This window comes from Malania oleifera, chromosome 12, assembly GCF_029873635.1.
Source record: "Malania oleifera isolate guangnan ecotype guangnan chromosome 12, ASM2987363v1, whole genome shotgun sequence".
Classification (NCBI taxonomy): Eukaryota; Viridiplantae; Streptophyta; class Magnoliopsida; order Santalales; family Ximeniaceae; genus Malania; species Malania oleifera.
The window spans coordinates 75521306-75533193 of record NC_080428.1 but is presented as its reverse complement, the minus strand read 5'-3'; the positions used below and the strand labels follow the sequence as shown (position 1 = coordinate 75533193).

Below are 11888 nucleotides of genomic sequence, written 5' to 3'. Positions count from 1 at the left end.
TTTTCGATGGGGTGGAGGTCGATGCACCCCTTATGCTGCCTCGTTCTCGTCCCAAGACATCATATCATTTCTCACCGCGTGCGCTCCGCATAGCTGATGATGATTATGCAGCACCTCTTGGGGGAGAAGATCCACATCCAGCTTGACGGGACAGGACACCTGATGATACTGACCAGCAGGGAGAGGGTAGACGCAGACGACAGCCACCACGACCCTGAAGACGACCTCGCTGCGGCACGGAGTAGTTTAGCATTATTTTAATTGCATTTTATTTGTATGTATATCAATGATTGTTTTGATTTCATTTGTATATAATTGATTATTGTTTTTATTCTTTTGTATATATTATTTAATAATTCGTATCTCTAAAGAATTCAATACTGCCAAATATAAAAAATGACACATAATTCATATCGCTAAAATTTGCATGTCTAGTTAAGTTAATTCCTTAAATTGAATTGTCTTTTACTGCAAAATTCGTATCGCTAAAATTTGTATGGTATTTGGTTAATGGATTTTACTTTTCGCGGTGTATTTAGTGTTGTGGGTAGTCAAAGTAAGATTACTTGTGTATTAAAAAAAAATAATTTGCATTTTTTTAAAGATAATTTTCGTATAATTTTCCAAGACTATGAAAATAAATTAGACATTTAAGTGTGTGTGGAAACTAGTGTCATAGGTGTTTAAGACTATTTATTGTATTTAATTGTAATCGAGTTTTAATAAATAACTTTTTAATAAAACAATTTTATACCTTACCTCAAAATAATAAATTAAATAAGAATAATCTACCTACCCATATGATAGTATCTTAAGATAATTTTTGTATAATTTTAATCATTTCTCAGTTAAAATTAACAATGTGTTTTATTTAAATTTAATTATAATTAATCTTAATTATAATTTAAAATATAAAATTTAAGTTTATAAATTTTATAAAACTTAAATTTAAAATATAACAATTATTTCATTGTTAAAATATAACTTTCCCTTATAAATTTAAAATTTAATTAAATTTAAATTTTTTAAAGTTATAATTTAAATTTAATTATAACTTTCCCTTTTTACAAATTTAAATTTGTCTTGCAAAATGTTTAATTGTTAATTTTAAATATTACATCCAATAAGCATTTTACAACATTATAATTATTAGGCATTTTTATAACTTATTGAGAAATTTATTTTTTCCAATTATATTTTTATAAAATTTTGAAATAATACAAATTATTTTGTCATACTTATATAATTAGTTGGCGCAAAGCATCAAAGCAGTCAATTCGAAATTTTTGTTCGGTCTCTAATCCACTTATTTGACTTTAATCATTATATTAATCATATATATTTTTTTATTTACTAAATTAATGTCATTTTAAAATATCATTTTATTAAGGACAAATTTTGTTATTTCACATGCATTTAATAGTTAACTAATAAAATATTCATTTCGTCAATAAAATTAAATTATAAGAAATTTTTTAGTATTTTTTTGTAAATTCAGGGGTTAGAATCATATTTTGAAATTTTTTTTTGGATTTTATCCAAATTTTTATGACAAAATACTTATTTATAATCAATAATTTCTTTTATGTAAATTTTTTTTTAAAATTATATATTTAACATTTAAAAATTTAAATTTAACTTTAAATTATATTTATAAGGGAAAGTTATGATTAAATTTATTAAAAGGGAATGTTTATTATTTAAATTTAAATTTGTAAATTATAGCCGTAAATCTCGTAGGACTAACCTGTAAGATTTGCTCATTGTCACGTATCACCACCCTGTTGGTCTGAGGCTTTAAATCTCGCAGTTTCATGCTGCGAGATTTTCTCTGCAACCATGCCACGCGTCAATTTTTTATTGGCTGGACTTTTAAATCTCGTAGCATGAAGCTGCGAGATTACGTGAGCATTATTTTGGGAAAAATTTTCTCAATTAGAGTGTTATTTTATATTTTATTTCTCTTTTATAATAAAATGGGAAAAAACTCAAAATTTATGACATAAGCCCTAATTTTATTTTGCAGAGCTTATAATTTTGTAACAAAAATATTGGTTTTAATAAGATAAATAAAATTATTGGTTTGCCATAGAGAAGCAATGTATTAAAGCTGTTGGTTGAATAATAACAAATAAATATATTATTCTCTAATTTAGCATTTTGTGGCCATCCTGATTTTCCGATTACACTGCTATTAAGAAAGTTTTGCACTCGGTAAATTTTCACTTTTTTTTTTTCATGTGGCAAGTAAATGTTATCCTGAATATTAAATATGGATAAATTTTTATTTTATAAATATAATATAATTATCAACTATTATTTTTCATGCTTAATCATGGAGCTCTGCATTATTAGTGTTCTTACAAAACACGTTTCCTCTCTGCTATTATTGCATAACAGCAACTGCAGTGCAGAAAACTAACAGTCCATTGCGAACCCCACAACAACATTTGATGCTAAATGAGCAAGAAAGAAGAAAATTGAACCGATTGGGTTCTGGTTTAAAGAACTGAGTACGCCGGCAAAAGGGTGATTTGTGAGCTTTTGTGGTTGATTGCTGCTGAAACTGCATAGGTGAAAGAATGGAAGAAGAAGAAGATGGGATTGAAGATAGCAGGGCTAGATTATTAGGTAGCGGCGGCGGTGGGGAGTCCAGGTGGGTCGATGGGAGTGAGGTGGACTCGGAGTCTCCACCATGGTCAGTTCTCGGGGAAGACGAGATCAGAGAGGGTTATGGTTCTATGAGGAGGAGGCTTGTGAAGAAACCCAAGAGGGTCGATTCCTTCGATGTCGAGGCTATGGTGATCATGGGCAGTTCTAGCGCCCACCATTCCAAAGTAATGATTCCTTCACTTCATTGAAATTTTCATGTTCTGCCCATTTCCTTGAATGTAATACTTATTGCTTTTGCCCTTTAATCTGATTGTTCTTTGATATCATTATCTGATATATTCATCATACATTTAGTGATTTTGGAGCTCAATGTGAAGTGGATTAAGTGTTAATTTGACCAAGCAAAAAAAAAAGTTGTCAATTTGTTTTGCCTCTATTTTAGTTGCAGCCAACTGGGTTTTGCAAATGCAGAAAATTGAAGGCAGGAAAAGATTCATTATGCCTTTGTAGACCCTTTATACGAGATGAACATTGCCCCAGTATACCAATTGGATGCAAAAGACTCAGCAAGGATGCAACTAAAGCTTACATTGGAGTATTTTTTTCCTCATTCTAATTTAGGAACAATAGAGGATGGAAACACTTTTCTTCAGTCACACCTAAGCTGGTAACTCATGCTGTGTTTGGGAGCATGGAGCAAAGGCCTTCAAGAATTTGGATTTGTGTGGATTTGAATGAAGTTGAATGCAATTTTTTATTTTTTTTTATAGAAATTCACGCAAATTCAAATCCAAGGCCCAGATTTCAAACTCCACAACAGGCGCTCGCTGAGTTTTGCCGTAGCGATTGTTGAACTCTACTACACAGCTGTTCAATTAGTCTGCGTAGTTGGCTCTTCTATATCTTTGATTGTGTCAATAATCCCCTGACTCTTTAAAACATTGGGAGCGGATGTCTCTATGGCAAATATATGTATGTTTTATTTCTGAGCATGACGCATGATACCTTGCCCACTTACCCTGTTGGGATTGCTGGTGTGGAATCATCGGCAGCCGCATCAGCCCAGCCGCCGACTTTGGCATTGAAGAATGGTGGCCACCTGCTCTGCAGACTTTGCTGAAATTGCAGCCATCATCTTTGATTTTTACTCCCCCCCTTGTGTATATATATGTGTGTGTGAGAGTAAGCTGTGCGCTGTGCGTGTATGTGTGTGGGTTGTAGAAAATTGTATGTGCAGCAGTGTTGCTGTGAGTGCAGAGAGGTGGTGCTTATGTGAGCTGTGTTTGCAGTGTGCAGAGAACAGAGAGTAGAGAGTTGTGGTGAGAGAGAGAGAGAGAGTAGAGTTGAGCAGTGTGGCTCCTCCTCCTTGTAATATTTCTCCCAGTTTATTGTGCAGTGGTGTGTGCTCCCGTGGATGTAGGTCAGTTTGGATCGAACCACATAAATCCGGTGTTTCATTGTGGATGTGCTTGAATTTTTCTTCGTGTGTGATTATTGCTCCAAGGTTTATTCCCTAACAATTGGTATGTAAAATCGCCAGATCGAGAAAAATTCCAGATTTTGACCCTCTGTCCAGTAGCTCAAAATTTGATTTTGAGGCTACCATCAAACTCCTCTCGACGAGATGAAGCCTACAGCTGTAACCGGAGCTCGAACAGAGCTTGGAAGACCCTGCAAGCGCCCACACGCGCCGAGCCGGAGAAAGATGCCTCCGCACGAGCCGCTAACGCTCCAGTGCCTGCTCGTCATGCGCCACACGCACGCCCACGCGTCTTCCTCGCCTGGATAGACTCAGCCCGCCCCGTTTGGAGCCTGACCCGATCCGGATACACAGACATAACGGGTTGACCTGCAACCCGGTTCGCGAGAACCGGATCCGACTCGCAGCAGAGACCCGTCCCGTCAGCACGTTGTGTCAGCGCCACGTGGCGCCAAGTAAGCAGGCGAGTCAGCGCTGTGTCAGCGCCACGTCAGCAGGGGACAGGTGACACGTCATCGCCCACGTCAGCGGCAGAGTCAGCCGCCACGCCAGCCCTAGACCCACGCCACGTTAGTGCCACGTCAGCAGTGGGCCCCCACGTGCCACGTTAGCAGACGGCACAGTAACGGCATCATTAACGGCGTCAGAGAATATTCCGTCAGTTAGTGGAATATTCCGTTAAAGTTGACTAGAGTTGACCAGCTTTGACCGAAAGTTTGACTAGGCTTTTCGAAGCCATTTCGGGTTCGTTTCTCGAACGACTTAAGCCATTTTTAGGGTTTTCGGCTGTTCCGGATCCAACCGTGCTGTCCGATTGAGCTAATTCCATCTCTAGATCAGCAAATCGAGATGTCGAACGAAAAGAGCTCTCACATCGAGATGTTTGACGGCACGAACTTCGGTTTCTGCAAAATGCAGATCGAGAACTTCTTGTTTGGTAAGGAGTTGCACTTACCACTGATGGAGAAGCCAGAATCCATGAAGGAGAGCGAATGGGAGTAGCTTGACCCAAAAGCCTTCGGAGCCGTGAGGATGACATTGGCAAAGTCTGTTGCCTTCAACATTAAGCACTTGACAACCACCAAGTCCCTTATGGATGCGCTATCTAACATGTACGAGCAGCCATCAGTCGCGAACAAGGTACATGTAATGAAGAGATTGTTTACCATGAGCATGTCTGTAGGTGAAAGCTTCAGCAGACACTTAAATAATTTCAATGAGCAGTCGGATCAACTCGCCTCGGTCGGGATTACCTTTGACAATGAGATCCGTGCCCTACTAATTCTCAGTTAGCTGCCTGAGAGTTGGAAAGGTATTGTCACTGCGATCAGTAGCTCTGCAGGAAAATCAAAACTGAAATACGACGAGGTTATCAGCATGATTTTGGCAGAGGAGATCAGAATGCAGTCGAACAATGACTCCACTTCAAGTTCAGCTTTGAATGTGGAAAGCCGAGGAAAGGGAAGCGGGCATGGACGATCTAACAATCGTGGTAGATCCAGGACTAGGAGGTCCAAATCCAGAAATCCCAGAGGTTCCCAGGGCACAAAGAATGTTGAGTGTTGGAACTGTGGAAAGACCGGGCATTTCATAAACCAGTGTAAAAGTCCGAGAAAGGAATCTGAGGCGAAGACAGAAGCAAATATTGCTTCCGAGAATGATGAGATGTTGATCTGCTCTTTGGAGAGCAAACATGAGTCTTGGGTCTTAGACTCCGGAGCCTCATTTCATGTCACTTGCTGCAGAGATTGCCTAGAGGAGTACACACTGGGTGATTTCGGTAAGGTGTACCTTGGCAACGATCAACCTTGCGACGTAACCGGTAAGGGAATTGTGAAGATCAATATAAACAGGTTAGTATGGAAGCTAAAGGATGTCAGACATATTCCAGACCTGAGAAAGAATTTGATCTCAGTTGGTCAGCTGGTAGATGAGGGATACACGACGAAATTCATTGGCTATGAATGGTTAGTCTCAAAGGGTGTACTAACAATTGCGCGAGGTAAGAAAAGCGAGACACTTTTTCTAACCTCCAATGCCTCCATGTCTATTTCAGTTGTTGCAGGAAATGACGACAGCAACATCTGGCACCAACGACTTGGTCACATGAGTAAGAAGGAACTCAGGGTGATGCACTCAAAGGGAAAATTGAGTGGTCTACAGTCAGTGCAGATTGACATGTGTGAGGATTGTATAGTCAGGAAACAGAAGAGGGTCAGTTTCCAGATAAACACCCGTGCCCCAAAGAAGTGTGTCGGGACACAACAGCAGAATGCCGAGAATCCTCAGGCGGAGGAACTAGTGGAGCAGATCGTCGCACCACCATCTTCTACTCTAGCACCGGAGCTTAGGAGATCTACTCAGCCTCATATACGAGACGGAACGTATATAGATTATTTACTTCCTACAGATGGAGGAGAGCCCGAATGCTGTGATGAAACATGTCAGGCAGGAGATGCGAGCAAGTGGGAGCTTGCAATGAAGGACGAGATGAAGTCCCTCACCTCCAACAGAACGTGGAAGTTGCCCAAAGGTAAGAAGATCTTTCACAGCAAGTGAGTGTACAGAATTGAAGATGAGCATGACGGCTCAAGAAGGTACAAGCCTCAGTTGGTAGTCAAAGGTTTCGAAAAGAAAGAAGGGATTGACTACACCGGCATTTTTATACCAGTTGTGAAGATGACAGTCATCAGATTAGTCTGTAGGACTCTAGCAGACAGGAAGGTGGTGACTAGAGAGAAACTGAAGTTGTGCTCAACTTTAGTTGGTCTTCATGCTTGAAGACAGACATGAGCACATCATTCGCCTATACACTGGTTGAGATGCTGCCTCTGTCTCCAAGTGGAATCGTCGGCAGCCGCACCGGCCTAGCCGCCGACTTTGACATTGAAGAATGGCGGCCACCTGCTCTGCAGACTTTGCTGAAATTGCAGCCACCGTTTTTGATTTTTACTCCCCCCCCTTGTGTATATATATGTGTGTGTGGGAGTAAGCTGTGCGCTGTGCGTGTATGTGTGTGGGTTGCAGAAAATTGTATGTGCAGCAGTGTTGCTGTGAGTGCAGAGAGGTGGTGCTTATGTGAGCTGTGTTTGTAGTGTGCAGAGAACAGAGAGTAGAGAGTTGTGGTGAGAGAGAGAGAGAGAGTAGAGTTGAGCAGTGTGGCTCCTCCTCCTTGTAATATTTCTCCCAGTTTATTGTGCAGTGGTGTGTGCTCCCGTGGATGTAGATCAGTTTGGACCGAACCACGTAAATCCGGTGTTCCATTGTGGATGTGTTTGAATTTTTCTTCGTGTGTGATTGTTGCTCCAAGGTTTATTCCCTATCATACCCTTTGATCACAGGGGAAAAGTTATTCAAACCTTTTAAGTTAAAAGTGGTGCAAGTTCTGGAACCTAGAAAATAATAACAATTCATTTCTGTTTTGTCCCAAAATCACTTCATTTACTCCCATATTTAAACACTAAAAATGCATTTTTAAGTATAAATGATGCTATAAGTGTTGCTTCTAGTTTAACTAGTTCTATCAGTGCCAAACATGGCATTTTTTCTTTTATTCAATGAAAATGAAATGCAGTATTTACCGAAAAAGGATGCTGCCATGTGTGCGATTGTGTGTAAAATATCAATATGATTTGTAATGTAGCACTGATGCTTATATAAGGGTGCATTTCTGCATCGTGTCCAACACATCTGTAATCTTAAATTATTTTTTTTAATGTCTGACACTTCTTGGACAGGCCTCGGATACTCTTTCAATACTTTTTAAACATGTTTTGGGCATATAATGATGCATTATATTATGACTTTATTTTATTTATTCATACACATAAAAGAAGATCAAAAGCATTGTTGGGGTTTCTTAAAAATTATAATAAACCCTGTGAAATTTTCAATGAAAAAGAAGTGATATGTTGAGAATTTTTATACAACAAAAAAGAACAAGGAAGATGCATGTCCATTTATATTGGATTTTTTATATGGAAAATATTAAAAACCTAACTTTTGTCATGCATAATACATTTAAATGTTATATATCTATAATTATTAAGTAGAGTCTCCTAGCCGTGTTGTGCCTTGTCTGTTTAGGATTTCGTGTCCTCATGTCCATGTTGTGTTGTACCCCTGTCCCATGCCCCTGCCATGCTTTGTAGGATTTCATTTATCTTTTTGAAAGTCTCATATAGAATAGGTAATAGAAAATTTAACCATCTGAGCCCAGAATACCTTTCTAAATCTTAAGAGTTATGAAGATTGACCAATGACCACTGCCAATGTGATTATAATGAAATCTCTCACATGATATGTAACTGAATTTGTAATCATATTCAGAGGAGTATGCATCTGAAAATGCGCAATAAGATAAAATATGTAGATTTAGACAATTTGTCTTTCGGTATGAGTTTTGGCATGTAGTGTTTTAACAATTTGTTCATTTTGTAATCAACACATGCCATTGATATATGCCATACTCTTCCTTGGAGAGCATATTGACAACTATTTGTGGCTGTAAATGGGATTAAAAATCTGAGTGATATGAATGTGCAAATACTAAGACATTTGGGCCCCAGGCAATTATTCCTTTTTATATTTCTTCCGTATTTGTTGTGTATGCAGTGGCTTAGCAGGTTTGGCCATGTTGCTGTATTTTATTCATCAATTTCTGTCACAACTGTATGGCTTTGAAAGTGAAAACAGTTGGATAGTGAATCTTATTTAGGTGCCAAACAATTCTGGTTGCAATGAAGGCATTCAATGAGCATGCACACACACAGAGATACGTTTCCTTCAAATATCAAACCAAAAATATATTTTCCAAATGCACTGCCTTTTTCTCACAAAACTACATACTGCAATAAACCAGGATGCTTCTTTCTTGCGCACTCTTGCATTGGCATTCCAAACGCTCGGCGTGGTGTATGGTGATATGGGCACAAGCCCTTTATATGTCTTTGCTGATGTGTTCAGCAAGGTGCCCATCAAGTCAGATGTTGATGTCTTGGGGGCTTTGTCACTAGTAATGTACACAATTGCTCTTCTTCCTTTAGCAAAATACATTTTTATAGTGCTTAAAGCAAATGATAATGGGGAAGGTATGGTTTTCCAGACCAAGTTTGATTTTTCTTTTTTTATATGCTTGCCATTTGGTAGATAATATGTGTTAACAAAGTATATTCCAATTGCAGGAGGAACATTTGCACTTTATTCGCTAATTTGCAGGTATGCTAAAGTTAATCTGCTCCCAAATCGTCAACCAGCTGATGAACAGATTTCCAGTTTTAGGCTTAAACTACCCACTCCGGAGTTGAAGAGGGCTTTAAGTATAAAAGACTCCTTGGAGAAGAGATCCTCTCTGAAAACCCTTCTCTTGCTGTTGGTTCTGATGGGAACATCCATGATAATTGGGGATGGTATTCTAACCCCAGCTATGTCAGGTATGCAGATGTTGCGATGCTTATATTTTTTCATTGTTGATAAAAAACGCTGCCAAAATATTAAATTCTGCCTGCTGCCTTGAGCCACTGTTGATCTTGATTAACTGCAGTATTGTTTCATCTTAATTTTTCTGTGTCAGGTAAATCTGGATCTTTGTTTTTGTCAGCAGAACTCTGGGGTTTTGGGTCATTTGCTTTTGAAACATCATTACAACAACAGTTAACATGCATAAAACTGAAAGTTATGTTTGGTGTTGTAACTGTGGGAGCTTCAATAATGATTTGTCACTGGAGAAAAATTTGAAAGTATTTATTATACTTATTGTCTTAATGTAAAATGTTGGTCGTTTTTTTTTATTAAACGATATATTTCCTGTATATTTTTTATAGCAGACCCACAATTTGTTAATAAAACTGAAAGTTATGCTTGGTGCTGTAACTGTGGAAGCTACAATAATGATTTGTCACTGGAGCAAAATTTGAAACTATCTATTATAGCTATTGTCTTAACGTAAAATGTTGGTCATTTTTTTTCTTTTTTTTTTTCTAATTAAATGATATATTTCCTGTATGCTTTTTATAGCAGATCCACAATTTGTTATTATTTTTGGTTATGGTAACTTATTCTTTGGGTAATATTGTGAGCGACAAGATGTATGGCTTGACAAGTGGCTTCCTCCTTTGATTAATAAAGTAATTTAAAATTTTCGAAGGAGCAAATATCGTACAATCTAAATTGGAAACAACTTTAATGTTGAAGGCTCATATTTATTTATTTTTATTTTTTTAGGATAAGATTGAAGGCCCATATTTATAGTTCAAACATTTGCTTGATTTAATGAGTTGTTTACTTAGATCAATCAAGTATTCAGTGAGCTTCATACTAGTTTTGATGAAGTGGAGAAATCATGATTGGACATTCTAGATGTATTAAAACCTATTACAATTGCTCCAACACGAAAGTTTTGCAATCATATTTTCTTTCATGAAATTGAAAATAATAAATCAATGCTCTCAAGAACATTTCATTTAACTTTTTCATCGTCAAAGTTACAAATGGAGTTAAAACATGGATGCTTAGTATAAGCATCTAGGATCATGTTTTAATGAGCTAGTGAAAATCAAGTCTGAAATCTGATAATTTTTGTTACCTAAGTATGCCTGGACATCATAAAATGTAATGACGTTTCCTTCTAGTGCAAGCATGAGAATGTCTGGATGGTTCTTAGTAGCCCTAGTCCTGCAGTTGATTCTCTTTGTAGCACACGCACAATATCACAATATATGGGAAGAATTGAATTAACCAAGCATGAACATCACAAACATATTCTAATGATGACTAGTTGTTGAGATTTTGAAAACATATATGATTTAGTTTAAAAACCCTTAGTTGATCATTTCATTCAAGTAATCAAATTCACTTTAAAAGATGTTATATTAGAAGTCTTAGATTACTAGCAAACATATTCATGTTGAAAATCTAGGAAGATTCAAAGAGAATGAACAAGGTTTTTCAATCAAGGGTTTGGGTAGATTTTCAAGGCTTACAAGGTACCTCTAGGGGCTGTTTTAGATGGTCACAAACAAGGAATTGAAACGAGCTTACCAAAACGTTCGGAATGACAAACACCAAGACACACGAGTACTTGATATCATCACGAACAAGCTTGTTGATCCTTAGGAATCTTGAGACAAGAATGAAGCTTGAGGAAGGTTGTGGCTATGAGCTATGAAAGAGGAGTGGGCGTGTAGTGTTGACGATGACATTTATGTTGTCGTGGTCTCTCACCACCCATTCTCCGGGGAGACGGAATGTAGCCTCACACTACTCACTCACAAGGAGAGGAACAAGATTCACAAGTTTAAGCAAAGGCTTCCTTTTTAGTTGATAATGCAAAGATATCTTTTACAATACAAGTGATGGCATATTTATAGCCTTACATGAGCATGCACATGACTTGCACATGGCTTCTTAAGAGATTAAAGAAAATATAAAAGTAAAATAAAACATTTAAAACATAGGTAATGAGGTTCCTAGGAAATAGTTTGTCATAGTAAATAGGTGACTAGGAACTAGAATAATTATAATAGTGGAGTCTAGGAACTTAAAATGAAATAAATGCTTCTTGAACAAACAAGACTCTTTGACTTGCAAATTGTCATGCTTCTTGAAAAACCAAGACTCTTTGACTTGCAAGTTGTCATCTTCTTTCCAAGCTAGCTTCCAAGAGAAGCTTCAATTCCTGCAAATAAAGTTCACACTTCACATCCAATGGTGGACTTCGGGCGGTCGTCCACGTGTCACAATATCCGCGAAAGATACTCGAGGTGCATGTTGATCCCCACCAAATATGTTTTTAAAG

The 11888-nt window shown here is 37.6% G+C and overlaps 1 protein-coding gene across 1 annotated transcript in view; it reads left to right on the top strand.

Moving 5' to 3' along the window:
- The first annotated feature begins 2325 nt into the window (after positions 1 to 2325).
- LOC131144341 (putative potassium transporter 12) overlaps positions 2326 to 11888 on the top strand; it is a 34617-nt gene continuing 25054 nt past the window's right edge. Inside the window, exons 1-3 of the mRNA XM_058092922.1 lie at positions 2326 to 2837; positions 8955 to 9183; positions 9277 to 9525. Of these exons, the coding sequence (XP_057948905.1) occupies positions 2583 to 2837; positions 8955 to 9183; positions 9277 to 9525 (733 nt within the window). The 5' untranslated portion in view covers positions 2326 to 2582. The remainder of the gene's footprint in view (positions 2838 to 8954; positions 9184 to 9276; positions 9526 to 11888) is intronic.